The following is an 18,442-nucleotide window of genomic DNA, read 5'->3' as shown; positions in this document are numbered from 1 at the left end:
TATCCATCTTGTCTTTGTTCACTGTTTTAACTAAATTCTATGAAGGATACTTGGCCGAAGTTGCAAGAAATATATTCATTCGAAAATAAATATATTTAATTAATACCTGATTTAAAAGTTTCAATGGCTTCTTTGTGTGCTATTCCTCTCTGCAGATTCAATCCATGTTTTATATCAAGATTTCATTGGCATTGTGAAACCAATACTGGCTAAAAACGCAATTACAGTTGTTGTTGTTCAATATTATACTTAGGGTTAATTCCCCTATGACTCTAGGAAATGCATATTTCTGAAATGTCAAAGGAAATATGAACAAGTGTCAGCGTCTGCGTCCACGTAAGAGATTGTCTAAATCTTAAATTTCACTGGAGCACATTTAGCTCAGATCGTTAAAACGCTGTCTCGCTGTGACTAGCAGGCCTTTGAGCACCGAGGCCACGTGCCCAAATTCATCTCTGGCTACTGCAGCATAAGCTACGGCTGGATCGTTGAGCCAGCAGTTATGCACGTGCTTTAGTCTGGGCACTGCGCCGTCCTCCAACCGTAAATCTGAGAACCTATATACATGTAAAGAATTCCTGAGCACCAATCATATTAGCAAGAACATATATCAGTATGTATGTTTATGTGATGTACATATAATCTTTAGTACTATGTTTATAGTCGATAGATAGCCTGTGTCGTATATACGATAGTTTCGGGGTTCAGTCTTGCTACTTCCTCGCTTGCCACTCAGAATAAGATGATTAGACCAAGTGCTGCACGATTGGCCCGGTCTCAGTATAATGTGCCTCGGAGGGGCAACGTGCCATTATTGTGCCTGCGGCATGACCTTCCAGTGAGGCAGCAGTATAATATGTCGGCCTTGGGTCCAACCCGCTATACTGTTGTGAAATGACGAAAATAATCCTAAAAAAACAGTCAAGCAGGAGCCAAGGTCATGTCGGTTAACCTGACCTGGTTTCAAGTTTCCTACAAATGTCATAACACTAACATGTCCAATGAAAAATATTCTGGCTTCTGTCAGAGGTCAATAAGCCAATTTTTCAATAGAGAACGTATCCGGTCAATGATTCCGAAATCACTCCCCAAAATGTTACGTTATATATGATAAAAAAATCAACCGTAAATAATATATAAATATAAAACAGAGATATCCCGAGAAAGTTCATGACATAGAAGAGTGGTAGTTCAAGAACATCAAAAGCCACATGAACCTTGAAATGGATCATAGTTTTCCTCCAGTTTCTGGTGTCGTGTAATGTAATCCACAGAGAAGATGATCAATTACGTGAATGTATATGTATCAGGATATTTCCATTGTCAACATTCAAGTCTGTGAACAAGGTAACTACTGAAAATATCATGTCTCCACTTTCAACCTCCGCAGTCTCACCTTTTGCTACATACGGTGACATCAGAATTTTTGTACTATTAACCATACAACGCCTGCTGTCATGGAAGGTGCCATGGTACTACCAAATTGTAAGAACCTCAACCGATAACGCGTGCTACATGGGCCTCTCCTGTGATAGCACTGGTGACGTAATCGAAACCTGTAACGAGACGGCCATGTGGAGGGAGTCCGACAACTACGTTGTTCATGACCAGCGTTGTTCATGACCTACGGTTACAAAAGCCCCGTTGAACTCCTTTCTGTGTGGCTTGCAACGGGTTTGATATTCTCACGATGCACAGAACTCTATATACGCAAAAAAACCGAATAAATGTAAGGCGACTTTATGACATTGCCTTTCTGTTTTTTTTTCACTGGTTTTCAACTTGCGCGAAAAAAGTACTGGATCAGCGAATCCTGGCCACAGAGCGAAGAGGATAAAGTACCATACATCACTCATGCAAGGAGCAACAGCATTTCTTGTCTGTAGGCTTTAAAACAAAACACATGTTCCCTACTGTAGCCGTTCCAAAGCGATGTGCTCTTTCCTGATATATAAACAGTGTATTTACTGGTGGTTGGGTTGTGGTTATCTGACGTTCTCAGTGAGATCTCTACACTGCTGTGGTCCATTGCTCAAATCCAAGCTCCGGTGGTTCAGCGGCTGGTAGGTTGCGTATGCGGCTTTGTTTCCTGTTTCAAGTTGATTCCCCCCTCCACTCATAAGCCAGCTTACCCACGCGTCAGATTAGGTTAAATTTTGTTTAAGTGTAGAGTAAAACAACCATCAGATAAATATTATACATGGAATTTAAGCTGTAATCTGTGATCTCGGTGTATGGATGCCTCATAGATCTCAAAGCTTGCATACCAATATACTGCTTTACAGATAGAAATGGAGAACTTGATTAAAGGAATATCCAGAGAGCGGCATCTGATAGCTCTGTAGGGCTGTGATTATGTACCTCATACTATGTCAGCCCGGTCTTGTTCCATAAGCTTACCGTGAACACCTCAGTACTTCCCTTCCCGGCTTTAATATACTACTGGTGGGCATCAACTAATTTATTCTGTCCGTAGTCATTGTCGTCTCCACTATCAATTCCAGGTAGGTGTTCCCATGAGTCCTTACTAATAAATCCACACAAGCATGAAACTAGCGGAAAAATGGATAAATTATAACTGTAGCCACCATGTTTGAATGCACACTCTTCACAACCAATACAAGGGAGATAACTACTTTAATTACTAGCAATTGGCATATTTTGTACATCTTGTTCAATTTATTTTTTAATTCTTTATTCATCAGTGTTGATTACGGGTTCAATCTATGTCATTACTGGTGAGACGGATCCTAAACAATCAGCCAGTATGCGTGTCTAACTCGTCTAATAGTGGCAGTGATAACTGTATGCGATTCGTTTCACTGCCAGGAGCATGCATTCAAACATGGCGGCTGGAGTTAAAATTTATCCAGTTTCCTCTTTAGCTTCACATGGGAACACCTACCTGGAACTGATAGCGGAGACGACAATGACAACGGACAGACAAATTAGCTGATGCCCAGCTGTAGCATATTAAAGCCAGCCAGGAAAGTACAGAGGTGTTTAAAAGTAAGCTTATGGAACGAAACAGGGATGTGATAGGCCTACGTACGTAATCACAGCCCTACAGAGCTATTGGCATCTGAATGTGTGCAAACGGCATTTGGAGGTCATTCCATCTGCATGTACCGTTGAATCGTTCCCATATGACAGAATTTATTTATTTATTTGATTGGTGTTTTACGCCATACTCAAGAATATTTCACGTATACGGTAGCCAGCATTATGGTGGGAGGAAACCGAGCACAGCCTGGAGGAAACACACGACCATCCACAGGTCTTGCTTGATGATGAATATTAATGAAGACACACTCCCACTTCAACCTATGAAAATTTGTAGTCTTCCGCGAAGGCTTTTTTCTCGTACGGAGCGTTCATTGGCTAACACTGATTACATCACTGACCACTTGTGTACGAATGTGATAGGTATTCCAACAGACCGAAAACCGGTAGGTTATGACGGTCTGGTATACAGAGACTACAAAATAAAGTGCATGTTTCATGATTACCAGTAGGTACTCTGTGGTCACGCTCATCGATCTCCAGGGACTTTTCTCCCACATTCCCTTTCACCATAACATGGCGATCATAAAACAATGAAGGTGCACCTTTTGTGAAATAAACCTCTATGTACTAAATTCATTGTGATTAAAACTGAGAAAAATATGAACGTTTTTTTTTGGTAGGAGCTCAAACTAACTGCTCAGTGAAGCGTGAGCATGTATGTTCATTACATTCAGGGACATCCCCTGACCACCGCCGATGCTCCACAGCAATAAGGAATAAGAACCACAATCAACGCAATGAATCCTGAGATACACTTCCCGAGTCCCGGGGCAAAACTTTAGGTCATTCACCGTAATTTCTGGACTGACCACTGAGCCATTAGAAAGATTGTACTTTGTAGCCAGCTTTATGTCCAAAGAAGAAAGACACCCTTTTTCGTACTTTTTATATCTTAAGGCACATCCTAAACTGCATGTTGAGAAATAAAAACTAGGCCCTAACCGTTTCATGGCAATATTGGTACGACCAACATGGATATCATGCCCATAGGCCGGCCCTTACCTGGCAGATTGAAACGAAATAAAGAAACTCAGACATGCAGGCCAAATTTCAGTAGCTATAGGGAAACATACTGCGGGCAACGGAAGTCAAAATTACAGAGTAATGTAAGAGTGTACCGGAAGCACGTGCGACAATAATGAACACTAGTTAGGGGTAGCTAGATTAAGTTGGGCGCACAACAGGAAGAAACGCAAGATTTCTTCTTTTGTAGCCCCGGATTAATCAAATCGAAATTTATACAAATTAACTGAAAAAACTGACATATAATGTTGAGGACATTTATCATACTCTGGTAGGCCTACAAATAAAATAATAACTGAGCCAAAAAAAAGTGTGTTTTATGAGAACTTTTATCTTTACTATTTATGATGTCTATGTTTACCTGGTTGTGATAAACATTCTCTCCACCGTGAATTATGATACCGGTACTGGCATTAGGATCAGCCATGGATGGCACGGTACTGAAATGGATGGCCCCTAACCAAAGGTCAGAGCGCGAGCCATTTAAAAAAGCTGATGCAGTTGCTGTGTTAGTGTGTTGCGGCATTTGAGACAAACATTATGAATCAAATACGTCCCTACGGTTTTAAGTTTGCAGATTCTTACGTTCCTTATCTTTTCGCCTGTCAGTTTAATGTAAACACAACGTCAATCTGACATTTCCTAAATCGCCTGGGTCCCAGATTCCTTGGTGATGCTCACCGCTTACTGACAAGGGCAGGTAACTGCCTGAGATTTGTAAATGGTGTGTACCCTGAGGCTGGTTTGGGTCCATCCTCGGCTGAACAAAATTTTACCAAACCTAACGCCAGAGCAATCTCCGGACTAGATGCATGTTGCTGCAGCGAAGAAGACTATATTTATTATTTACCCCTGGTTAACACGTAGCCCAGACGCTTGATTGGTGTTAAAACAAGGGTCTAGTACTTGACCACCTACTGGATCCACTTGTTAAGGCGTCGACTTCGCGATCGGCTGATCCTTGGCATTCATAAAAAAATATATAAATATATAATGGGCGTTAAAACACCAAAAGCCGCATAGCACACTTTGTAATATAAACACTTATTACATATAATAAATTGTAATAAAATGCGATTTGAGAGCATTTTGGTTTGATGTTAGCGACAACCAGTCCAAGCGTGGAACAGTCCCAGCGTGGCGGTGCACTGATGGACACTACTCTTCGTGAGGAAAGAGAAAAAACAACAACTGGATAGTAATCCGGGGAACTTTCTTATTGTTTCGGATCTTTTGTTCCCGAAATGTCGGAAGAAGTAAACATCAACATGTTCAACGCGTAAGTAGAAATAAATATCTGGAATTTAAAGGTTGATTTATGCAGATACTGGTCATGAATGACACCGAGATGTCAGTTGTCAGTAGTGTGAAACAACAACAACGTCAAGGCAACAGTCCTTGGTCCCTTGATTTACAATTATAAAACAGAAAAACACATTTTTGTGTACAGTTCTGGTACGTTCACACTGACTGATATGGCTATCAACCTGAAAACAGTATAAAATGAGTAAAAGCCAAGAACTAGAGAGCCCGAAATACGTCTGTACATTGTACGGTACATGCGGAAAAGTTTGTGAGCATATTGTCGAAGATATATGATTTACTTTTGCCACTAGCGTCCACTACAAAGAAAACCGACTGCTATCATAACCATTAGAAAGCTTTACCAAGTGTATAAGCCGAGTTGGCATTTAAGGAATTTCTCGAGTTCACAAAAGTTCAGACAAGACAGGGTGGGGCCCTCGCGAAGTAACGCGGCTAAAAGGCATGAAAATGGCAGATGCTTACAGTGCCATTGGGGTGACAGACCCGGTAATGCGAGATGTGTATGCAGTCAAGTTTTTCTGCGTTAGTTTGCGACAGCCCTAACTCTGTCTTGTCCATATCTGCGTAACCTTGCAGGACTCAGCTTATTTCAAAATGAAATAGCTTTCGAAGTGGAAAGAATGTGTGTTTCCAAAGCGTATGATCATTTCAAAACATCAGTAGAGACCATATAGCTTTCACAGCATGTGGAATGACACACTGAAATTTAGCTCCAAAATCACATTTTGTTGGCAAATGAAGGTTATGAAATATTACTCTAGTTTTTGAATGTTACATTCTTCTAGTATGATATAATATGACGTACCCTTGAAATAGTCTCTGAAATTTTGTTTAGCCAAGAATCATCATCAGAGTGTTCTCCATTTAAAAACCTGATGCATTTATCTCCCCTTGTCAAATGTCGAGGCTGTCAGAACAACTGTTTGCGTTGAGCATCACCAAGGAATTTCTGACCCATGCAGCCTAGAAAAAACAGATTGATGTGCTTACAAGAAGTTGACAGACGAAAAGAAAAGGAACATAAGTGTCTGCAAACTTAAGGCCAAGGAGACGTATTTGAAAGATAATTTTTGTCTCAAACACACACTTCTATGGCAGCTGCATCAGGTTTTTAAGTGGAACGTGCTATGATATTGGGTTGAGGCCATAGTTGGCTGAACAAAATTTTGCCAAATATAAAATCAGAGCAATCTTGGACTACCTTGAAACAGACCTCTGTACACTTTTTATGATCAACAGAGCTCTCAGAATTTGGCAAAGCGAGTACCTTATTGAAGAAATTTTATGTCGAATACAGTAATGCTGAGTATGGCAGAACCCTGTTGTCATGTCACCTGGTTAGTGACAATTTGTGTATCACTGTAGTTGTAAGTAATGAACACAAGTCCAAGAGTAACATTAGCTACTATATTATGTAATTGTACTCTGGTGGTTACGTTGTACACAGAGGTCTAGTAGCGGCAGGCCTGGCTGTAGTGAATAACCAGTGAAAGCACCTGGAAGGTTTGTAGCATGTGGTACATGTAAATGTAACCTAGTATGTAAATTGGTAACACGTCTAATGCTAGCCTGAGTACATGAGTTCACAAACTCCTGTGATAAAAACTGGTATGTTCTAATGGAATCTGGACTGAAAATCATGTCTTTTGTTTCAAACTATATTACTTTATAGCATAGCAAAAGTATATTTATAAAAATTCACATAAAATGGGGCTTGGAAAAGTAAGATGTGTATTACTGTTTTTTTGTTTTTTTTCGAGGGTAGATTGAACAGAATTGCAGAGTGGATATATGGTTGTTCTAAGTTCCTGTTACATGGTAAATATGCCATGGTTTTCAGTTCTTAATGTATTATGTAAGTTGTTACCCTGTCAGTCATGGTACATGTATAAACCTCACATGCAAGTTAGTAAGTAAATAAAAAATTTTCTTTTTCACACAGGGAGGTGGGCCCTTTACTGGACTCAGTGGCATATACTCCTGTCACCATGACATCTGAACAGGTGCGATGGCAGGACTGTACACAGACATGCCTGTCAGACTCAGAGGAGGCAACTGTGAGCTTACAATCTGTAAACCAACCAGTGCAGCTTCAGATTGTCAACATGACCAGTGGGGAAACCCTGACATCAGACAACCAGACGTATCCTGTGCTGCCATCCAGTGAGGCTGTGATTACAACCCCTGGGGCAGGGTACACGCCTCACCCTGACCTGCTCAGACTGTCCCAAGGTGGCTCAACCCAGTCTCATGACCCCTCACAGCCAGACTGTCCAGCTGACCTCCCATCTGTTTCGTCTTCAGAAGACACTGTCGCCTTTCTTACAGATGTTATTTCCATGCCTTCCCCTCCTTTCAAGGTATATGTACATTGTAGTTAAAAGATAAATCTTATCCATTGTCTTAAATTTGTTAATTTATTGTGCATGTATTCAGTCTGTATTGTGGAATATTGTATTTACATGTATTAGTCTTACTTAAAAACTGGACAGTTTTGTCTATAGATTACGAAATTACGGAAGTCTGAAATGTTGGCATACCTGGATGTGTAAATAATATCAGTGAAATATCAGTGCTCATCTCTCCAGCTGTGCACAGATTATGTTTTCAAGTGCAATGTTAAAATGAAAAGTGAAATGACAGTGTACTCAGGTTTGCCAATAATGTACATACATGTGCAGTATAAGTAAAATGTCAGACCTGACATTTGGTGTAAATAAATGCCAAAGCTACACAGATGTTGCATCCCTGGATTTATTGGCTGGGAAATGTCGGATCAAACCCGGGATGGGCCATACCAACGACATTATAAACGGTACTTGTTTCTGCCTTGCTTGGTGTTCAGCACTGAGGTGTTAGAGCAAGGAACAAGGACTGTTTGGCCCGGTGTGAGTATAATGTGACAAGGTAAGGTGTCATGTCTGGTGTCCTCGGCATGATACTTCAGTGACAGCAGCACTTTGGTGACATGGACTCATTTTTCCACAAGAAGACACAGTATATGTACACACACATGTATATGACTCCTCATCATCATCAAACTAAAAAATGGTTAAGTATTATGTAAAATCCCAAAGCAAAGCATTCATACATAGATACATATTACATGAAAGTGATTCCTTTTTTAACTGGAAAAAACTTGTTAAGAAAATATTAGTGTTTGCTTCGAAATACTTAAATAGTTAAGTGTATATCTATAACCATAGTGTTGTTGATCTGTGGAATTGATCTTCCTTGTTTTTTATTTTTATACATGTTTGTGTACATGTACATGCACATGTGGATGCTGAGTAGCTCTGGGACAGATACATGTATATGTACATATATAGCTCACCTGTACATGTACATGTAGATTCTGGGACCGATCTGGGACAGTATTTCTGGCCCAGATACATGTATATAACATGTGGTATGCTCCATGCCAGCTAGAAGTTTGTAAGATGTGGCCATAGTTTATAGCTCACCTGTGCATGCACTTGTAGATTCTGGGACCAATCTGGGACAGTAGTTCTGGCCCAGATACATGTACATACATATGGTATGCTCCATGCCAGCTAGAAGTTTGTAAGATGTGGCCATAGTTTATAGCTCACCTGTACATGTACTTGTAGATTCTGGGACCAATCTGGGACAGTAGTTCTGGCCCAGATATATGTATATGCATATGGTATGCTCCATGCCAGCTAGAAGTTTGTAAGATGTGGCCATAGTTTATAGCCCACCTCTACATGTACATGTAGATTCTGGGACAGATCTGGGACAGTAGTTCTGGGACAGATACATGTATATATATGTAGTATGCTCCATACCAGCTAGAAGTTCATTAGATTTGGCCATAGTTTATAGCTCACCTGTACATGTACATAGCTTAAGAGGCACCACAAGACTTGGCATCCAGTATCAGTTATTTAAAGCAGTGTTAAGGTAAATGTTATGTGTAGTATCTTAAATATTACCGCACGTATTGAGCTAATGTTCTGCCTACATGTATAAAAGCACAATATTAATGCAAACAAGTTGGGTACATGTATGTATTCTTAAATTACATATTCATGACATAGCTTCTTGTGTATTGGAATCAGTGTTAAGGTAAATATTATGGCGGGATCTCAAAATGTACCGCTAAGGGTGGTGTTTCAAACAGTACTGCATGTATTGAGCTCCGATTTTGCTTACATGTAGAGCACAACAACAAGATGAAGATGTTCCATGCATACTTACATGTACCTGTATATTATGACCATAACTTGTTAAAGTCACCACCTCCATATCTTCAGGTCGGGTCATACCAAAGACTTTAAACATTGTACTTGCTGCTGTCTTGCTTGGTGCTCAGCACTCAGAAGTTACAGCAGGGAAATATTTACTGGTTGGCCTGGTGTCAGTATAATGTAACTGAGTGGGGTGTCATGTCTGGTGTCTTCAGCATGATACTTCAGTGACAGTAGCACTTTGACACGTTGTGCCACAAGAAGGCACAATATATATTCACATACCTACATATTCACATAGTCTCCTTGTCGTCCTATGATGTTGAACCCCAAGCATACATGCTTACATATATACCTCCACATATTGACGTTTAAGTGAATGCTGAAGTTATGCATAGTTTATGCCTCTCCTACAGTCAAGCTCATTGGCAGTTTTTTTTCTCTCTATGAACTACAGTGTAAAACTTGTCGTCTTCATGCCCTCTGTTCAGGTGTTCCGGAATGTGACAGCAGTGTTGTCTGAAAACTTGTTAGCGGCCATTCCTGGGTGTCAGTCAGTGGTACTGGGGAGTCTGCAGTCAGATTTTGGTGTGCAGCTGTTGTCTGGTCAAACTGATACAGGCATACAGGAGATCCACATCACAGGGGATCTCAAGGCCCTGGGTAAGGTACAGCGCCACCTGGAAGACATGTGTGGCATCACTAATAGCAAGGCAGACTGTGATATTCCTGAGCTAGAAGTTTCAGAACCTGAAACTACCTCTGTTAAAGGACCTGATGTGAAAAGTTTACCAAGAACTGAAGACAAAAGTGTATTCTGTGATATCCTCGTGCCCTTGATCTCCCAGCGTGGCAGAGTTATCAAACCTCATTCAAAGTACTCGAACTATCTGCAGACAATGTCCTTGTTACATGAGGGTGACCTTGAAGAAGAGCCCGTGGATCGACGAAAGCGGAAGGCAGCCGGCTCAAGGACTGCGTCATCACTGGAAGGGTCCACTGTGAAAAAACCAAGAGATTCAACAATTTCCTCCAGAAACTTGAGAAGTTTGAAAGAATCAAAATCTGGTGATTTGAACTCTGGTGACAATGTTGCCACCCCTCCCCTCTGCGATCTGGATGCCGGGGGTGAGGACGCCAGAGATGACGATTATTTGAGTGGTCTTTGTGAGGGTACAGAAGCCAACCCCATGCCTGACCCCCTCAGGACAGAAGCCGCCACAGAGACCGCTAGCCCTGGTCAGTCAACAGAAGGTAAGTCAGGGCCATATCTTGCCATCTTACATGTACAGGTATTTCGAGGTCTTGAACTAGTTTGAAAGGATCAAAATCTGTTGATCTCAACTTTGGTGACAATGTTACCACCCCTCCCCTCTGCGATCTGGATGCCAGGGGTGAGGAAGCCAGAGATGATGATAACTTGAGTGGTCTTATGGAGGGTACAGAAGCCAACCCCATGCCTGACCCTTCCAGTTTTCACACCAACTACTGTCACTCACAAACGACATCATCTTGAGTTACTTTTTATAAGATTTCTTTATCGATGGTCACAATGTCGCTTTTGAAGTTTAGGATCAGAACCTGCAAATTTTTGATAGATATGGTATTGTAATTATTTTCATTGTTTACTTCATCCAGTGGAGATCATACTTCCCTAACGCTAATTTGTCTGTTTGACTGACTCTCAGCAACTTTACTGAAAGAATTTTATGAAGGGTTAAGGATAAAGTCATTTTGGAGATAATCTGGTGCCAGGAATGTTTTAAGCAATTCTTTACTGTTTTCAGAAAGGACAGAAATGCCTACTATTGTCCCTTTGACTGTAATGATTGAGAGAAATTGTACAAATTGCTGAAATATTTTCGCAGTGCCGTCTAGTCGTTTGCACCCATGTTGGATGAAGTTACTTTCAAGTTGAATGGCACATGATGGAAGAGCAAAGTTAACTTGTGTTTAGGCATGTTCTTGTAGGCAGAGTGTAAAGTTTCCTGTTACATAGTGGAAGAACAAAGTTAACATGTTTAGGCATGTTCTTGTAGGCAGAGTGTAAAGTTTCCTCAGTTACATGGTGGAAGGGCAGAGTTAACCTGTGTTTAGGCATGTTCATGTAGGCAGAGTGTAAAGTTTGCTGTTACATGGTGGAAGAGCAAAGTTAACATGTGTTTAGGCATGTTCATGTAGGCAGAGTGTAAAGTTTGCTGTTACATGGTGGAAGGACAAAGTTAACTTGTGTTTAGGCATGTTCATGTAGGCAGAGTGTAAAGTTTCCTCAGTTACATGGTGGAAGTGCAAAGTTAACTTGTGTTTAGGCATGTTCATGTAGGCAGAGTGTAAAGTTTCCTTTTACATGGTGGAAGGACAAAGTTAACTTGTGTTCAGGCATGTTCATGTAGGCAGAGTGTAAAGTTTGCTGTTACATGGTGGAAGGGCAAAGTTAACTTGTATTTAGCCATGTTTCTTGTTGGCAGAGTGCAGTTTCCTGTTACATGGTGGAAGGACAAAGTTAACTTGTGTTTAGGCATGTTCATGTAGGCAGAGTGTAAAGTTTGCTGTTACATGGTGGAAGGGCAAAGTTAACTTGTATTTAGCCATGTTTCTTGTTGGCAGAGTGCAAAGTTTGGTGTTACATGGTGGAAGGACAGAGTTAACTTGTGTTTAGGCATGTTCATGTAGGCAGAGTGTAAAGTTTGCTGTTACATGGTGGAAGGGCAAAGTTAACTTGTATTTAGCCATGTTTCTTGTTGGCAGAGTGCAGTTTCCTGTTACATGGTGGAAGGACAAAGTTAACTTGTGTTTAGGCATGTTCATGTAGGCAGAATGTAAAGTTTGCTGTTACATGGTGGAAGGGCAAAGTTAACTTGTATTTAGCCATGTTTCTTGTTGGCAGAGTGCAAAGTTTGCTGTTACATGGTGGAAGGACAGAGTTAACTTGTGTTTAGGCATGTTCATGTAGGCAGAGTGTAAAGTTTGCTGTTACATGGTGGAAGGGCAGAGTTAACCTGTGTTTAGGCATGTTCATGTAGGCAGAGTGTAAAGTTTCCTGTTACATGGTGGAAGGGCAGAGTTAACTTGTGTTTAGGTATTTTCATGTAGACGGAGTGTAACTTTTCCTCAGTTACATGGTGGAAGGGCAGAGTTAACCTGTGTTTAGGCATGTTCATGTAGGCAGAGTGTAAAGTTTGCTGTTACATGATGGAAGAGCAAAGTTAACATGTGTTTAGGCATGTTCATGTAGGCAGAGTCTAAAGTTGCATCGGTTACATGTGGTTGGTCAGAAGTGTATTCAGGGTCAAGTGACATGAGTTACGAGTGAAAATATCTTTAACCATTAAATGTTGATATTCCTTTGAACATCAGTGTCTCCTGGGGCGGGTCTCATGACGCTCACATAGCTATTAAAGTATGCCCATAACTACCATGGCAGCGTATGATGTAGAGATATAAAGTGGACTTAGCTAAGAGCAACTTAACATCAAGTAAGCTTCATGAAATTGGCCCCTGGTTTAAAACTTGTTCTTGCCACGATATGGCTGAAATATGTATTGCTGACATGGTGCTATAATGCCGTCATTCATTCCTTTGAAAGTTTAGCCCCATTGTATCACAGGTTGCTTGCTGTATGCCCTGCGTAAATTATTATTGATAGACACTATACAAGTATCGGTACACTGTTCTCCAGTCTGCTTGAAATATTTTGTGCCACTCTGACATGTACACTGTAAATGATCTTTAGGTGATGTTTGCTTGAAAGAACACGTCTTCTTCAGTAAATAATGTCCTTATTTGTGTTTGGTTTTCCAGAGAGGAGAGTTAAACTTAAGAAAGACTATGAAAAACTGGCCCCATTCAAATTCTTCTGTAAAAAGTGTTCTTTTAAAACTAAACGTCAGAGCCACTTCTTGAATCACAAAAGATTGCATGACAAGCATGTGGAGCTGCTTCGCTGCGGGAAATGTAGCTTCACCAGTCTCAGACTGAGCCATTTGCGAAGACATGAGGCCAGCCATAGTGCCCAGACGTTCAGTTGTGGCAAGTGTAGGTATCATACAGACCAGGTCAAGCTGTTACAGCGGCACTACAAGAAGAAACACGAACTGACAGAAGACAAACCCAAAAGTCCAGAAGTCCTATCCTGTCACAGCTGCAAGTACACCACCACCAGGCGTTTCCACTACGAGCGCCACCTGCGAACCCACCCCGACGAGACTGACCTGGAATCATTGGCTGCTCCCAAGACATTCGAGTGTGAGCTGTGTTCATATGTGACCCACAGGAAGGAGTGTCTGTATCGTCACAGGAGCAACGTGCACTCGGAGAAGAGACCCTACCTCTGTGACCTGTGCGGCAAGTCATTCAAGAGACCTGATGCCCTGGCACAACACAAGGTCACCCACATTGACAAGGGCATGAGAGTTTACCCGTACAAATGTCAGCATTGCCCCAAGTCCTTCAGGTCACGGGTAGGTACTTGTACTATGAATACTTATAGAATACTTATATAGATATAGGGTCTAGCGCTCTCTTATTCTAAATCTTTAGGTATACATTAGGGTTTACATGTTGATTAATATTTTAGCAGAAAACTTTAAGTATTGGCCTTAGAATAATTATTTTAAAGATTTTATGTGTTTGTGAGTCATTAGGTGAAATCCAGTACTCTATTTTCATTGACAAATTGACATGACAAATTACACCATGTGAATGAGGATTTAGGAATTTCCTTGTCATTGGAGGACTTCTGAGTCACTGACCAACAGCCTACTTTACATTTGATAGTTTTCGTTTTGTTTCAGGGACACCTTAATGACCACCTGGACTCGCACTCAAACCAGCGTGCACACCTGTGTCACATCTGCGGTACCTCCTTCAAGACACGCTCGGTACAGAGGAAGCACATACAGTCCATCCACAAAAATCCCAAGTCCTTCCAGTGCAACAGCTGCGAGAGGAAATTCAACACAAAATTCTCACTCAACCGTCACTGTCGTACTTGCATGCAGGAGGTGACAGACTTAACCGCTGACACAATGTCACCCATCTGTGACACTCAAGATGTGCTTGTGTCAGAAGTGACTGCTGCAGCCAAGCAAATCCAAGTCCAGCAAGTACATGATGTGATAGTGCCCTCTGTTGGCGAGATGTACAACCAAACAGGGGAGACAAGTCAACACATATTAAATATACACACAACAGATGGACGCCCAACATTACTCTATTTGAGTGGCTTTCAAGCCTTTCAAGACCCTGCCTGATCTTTTCTTGGTGTTGCATATAATTCCATTATAAATAAATTTTAAAGTTATTGTGCTGGAATTTTCTATTTTACATCTATTTATTTCATAATATAAACTTGTTTGTCATTCTTCCAGTATTTCGGATTGAGTGTTTTTTTTTTAATCAAAAAATACACCAAGTGGGTTTGTGTCTTTCATTTAATGCAGGAAGATGTTGCGGAAAAGTGTTCTTTTTCCATTGCCTGGACAGACATCTGTAGATTTCACCGTTTGTACTGCTAGTGGAGCCTTTGAAGACAATAAACTGTCATTGACACTCGTATGACCCTTTCTGCATCCTAATGCACATTGGGGACCACTTCTCTCCTACCAGTACAACGTGTATATGTATATCTCATGTGGGAAAGTTTGTCAGTGACTTGCCAGAAGTTGGATGGTTTATTGTAGGCACTCCAATTTCCCCCACCTGTAAAACTCACCGCCATCATATGAAGTGCTGAAGTATGGTGTTAAACATCAACTGCACTGTTGAACTGCATGCAGTTATTTGGCTTCCAAGCGTCCTTCACACACAGGTTTTTAGCACCTGTTTCAGAGCAAATCTGTTTGATACTTTCTCTACAACAGACCATTCAAAGCTATTGGTTTGATGCTCTTCAGAAAGGACCCAGGTTTGTCTGATACATGACATACCTTAATACTTCAACCTTTTAAACCTCCACTGCGACCAATAATTTGCAACATTCTGAGAGAACTAAGGTATGTAGAAAAATAATCTACAGTGATATGACGACGAAGGAATCCTTAGAGTACACGTAAAGTGCCTCCTTGTTGCAGGACGGATTTCCACCGCTCTTTTATCTAGTGCTGCTTCACTGAGATAACTTACCGAAAGCAAGTAAGCCATTATCAGACATGATTTTTTTCCGCTTTTTCTTTGTTCAGTTTCGATTAATTTACCTGTTTTCCGTTTTTTTTTTTCTGTGTAGTAACATTTTGTAAAGTTCCGATTTATTTCCTCAAAATAAAGTCGAAGATTCTGTCAATTTGCCGATGCATGGCTACCGAAATCTGGCATTGCCGGAGGTTATAATGTTATCTGAATGGAGTCTATTGTCCAGTCAGATCGTGTGTTTCATTAAGCCGAACTGTTTCAACCAATCGGGAACAAGATACCATTATTCGAAGGCAGAAGCAGAGCCAGCCCGGTCAAAAATGGCGGCAACGTCTCGGAGTATCGTGGATCGATCAGATAAAGATTTTGATGCGCGTACAGTGGACAAGGGGTTGAAAAACATCTGGAGGTGGGATTGGCTTGAACGAAAGGTCGAAGGGGAATACGTGGGAAAAATTCATGAGGAAGATAACATCCGCCGGTTTGGCTTTCTGCGAGTTTTGCCACAAAGAGGTGCATTATGGGGGTCGCGGATGGAAGGCGCTAGCACAGCACATCGGCCAGAAAATTCACAGAGATAACCTGAAATTACGGTCGTCTAACTACAGTCTATCATTGATGCCAAATCTGGGAGACTCAACATTGAAACCTACCAAGCCATACAAAACATAAAATATGGTTTGAAAGCTTCTGGTAAATCTGCTGTGGAGTATTTCAAGAAGAGGGACCATCTCCATGATAAGGTTTATCAACACTCTTGTGAGGAATGTCAAGCGATCATTCAGCCAGTATAAGGCCATTCTTGAAGAGAAGAAATCAGTTGCCACAGAAAAACAGAACAGCTGGACATTAGGGGCACAGAGCACTTTGACGAAAAGGAAAGCCAAGGAGTTGTGTCAAAAGGCAGCCAAGAAAGCCAGAGTGGAACACCATGGTGCCATTGAATGAAAAACTGGACAGTTGTATTCTGTGCCATAACATGCCAATCTAAACATTTGACTGAAAATGCTGAAAATGACCTGTACACTACTAACAATGTCTGAACCAGAAAAAATCTGTTACATGTATTAAATTTTGGCTTTGGTACAAAATGCATTCTTCTCTCTGTCCAGAAGATTAGAGTTCTGTGGGGACAAAGCAGATGGGAAAATCTGTAAGTCAGAAAACAGTGTTGGTTTTCTTTCATATTTTACAGGATTCTAGTTTGATTTTAATAGCCAAAAACGTCCCAGAGTCCATTTTCAGCCACGCAGATTTTTCTAGCTTCCGGGGCCTAGGCGGCCCCTGGACCCCGGCCTTTTTGGGCTATGATAGTAAATTTCAGCTATTTTCTTGGTTCACCACAATCATGTCTGCATTATACTGATACGGGTCAAACAGTCATTGCACTATCCCCTTCATGCTGAATGCCAAGCAAGGAAGTTACACCTTCCTCTTTTAAGGCCGTGGGTGTGACTCGACCCAGGATTGACCCTGGATCTACCGCTCCACAGTGGTATCAAGTTTGTATTTTAAGTGACCACAAACAAGTTATTTCTGGTGTCATTTTCCTAATAATTATATGCATAAATTCCACTAATAAAAGTTCTTTAAAGGTTTTAAAGGTCGAAAATTTACTGTAATCCATGTTTGACAATGAACAATGCCCCTACGAGGAAATGTCATGTGCCTCGGTAAAGGTGTACAAATTTTCATTGGTCGAAGTGCAGGTGTGTCATCACTACTATTCGCATCACCATAAATTGTCCATGTTCTTAAAACCGATCTATGCCAATAAATTTTGATTAAATTTGGCCTGTATTCGCTTCGGTTATTTGTAAGTTTCTGTCCCAGCTTACTTTTTCATCATTGCCAGTTTTGTTGTACATCTGAGCTATAAACACCTCCAACTCGAACAGTTTTTTATGTAACTCAAATCACCCTCATCATTGCCAGATTTGCCCTAAGACCGTCTCTGTTGCAATTACATACAGTCTCATGTGTTGAACTGTAAGATGAACTCCGCATAAAGTGATATGCCACGTACTTGTACCTAGCCTGACTCCACAGAGTTATCGTGGGCTAAGGTGATCCCAGTTATTTTGTCAAAACAAGTCTTTGTGTTATGTTTGTGGCAATCTGCTTTCTAGACAGCGGTAGCATTTTGGAACATAATAATGGCGGCCGGAATGTCTGTTCTCTTTGAAAAAGAAACCTCAAAGAAATGTCACTGTAGCCGCCATCACCTTAAACATGACGTTTTTAACCCGAGGTAATGGTGATGCGCGCGGTTACCAACAGCTTGAAAAGGAGGCTTCAATCGCGGGCTTGGACAGGACATTTGTAAATTGCTCCGCTCTTTTTGTTAGGTGACAAGGGGGGGTGGGGGGGGGGGGGGGGGGGGGGGGAAATGATCGGAAGACAATAAAAATGGCATTGTGGAATATTGCCTAAAGAAGAACAGTTGAGATAATAACATTACTTGATCCGATTCACGTATTGTGTATATGGCGTTCGATTTTATTTATTTCATTAGAGTTTCCTTCAATTTTAATCATGGCAAAGATATTTTTTGGTTTTCTTGGGAATTATGACTCATATGTAGCAGGCCAGGCATAGTGGAAACCTATTTGCAGTGCTGCCTCAGTGGAACACCAGTTTGGAAACACCCACTCAGTGATATTATTCATTTATTAATTTGATACTCA

General features: G+C 41.1%; 1 protein-coding gene across 1 annotated transcript; it reads left to right on the top strand.

The window, feature by feature from the left end:
- Positions 1-5,237: 5,237 nt before the first annotated feature.
- LOC135477631 (uncharacterized) lies at positions 5,238-15,351 on the top strand. Its single transcript, XM_064757798.1, has 5 exons — positions 5,238-5,368; positions 7,358-7,775; positions 10,118-10,880; positions 13,428-14,086; positions 14,420-15,351. The coding sequence occupies exons 1-5, from the start codon at positions 5,334-5,336 to the stop codon at positions 14,876-14,878; spliced, it is 2,334 nt and encodes a 777-aa protein (XP_064613868.1). The 5' UTR covers positions 5,238-5,333; the 3' UTR covers positions 14,879-15,351.
- The last annotated feature ends 3,091 nt before the right edge of the window (positions 15,352-18,442 follow it).

The sequence above is a fragment of the Liolophura sinensis genome, chromosome 11 (assembly GCF_032854445.1).
Source record: "Liolophura sinensis isolate JHLJ2023 chromosome 11, CUHK_Ljap_v2, whole genome shotgun sequence".
In the NCBI taxonomy this organism is placed as follows: domain Eukaryota; kingdom Metazoa; phylum Mollusca; class Polyplacophora; order Chitonida; family Chitonidae; genus Liolophura; species Liolophura sinensis.
The sequence above is the reverse complement of the archived record's forward strand: the minus strand, read 5'-3'. Positions and strand labels throughout refer to the sequence as shown.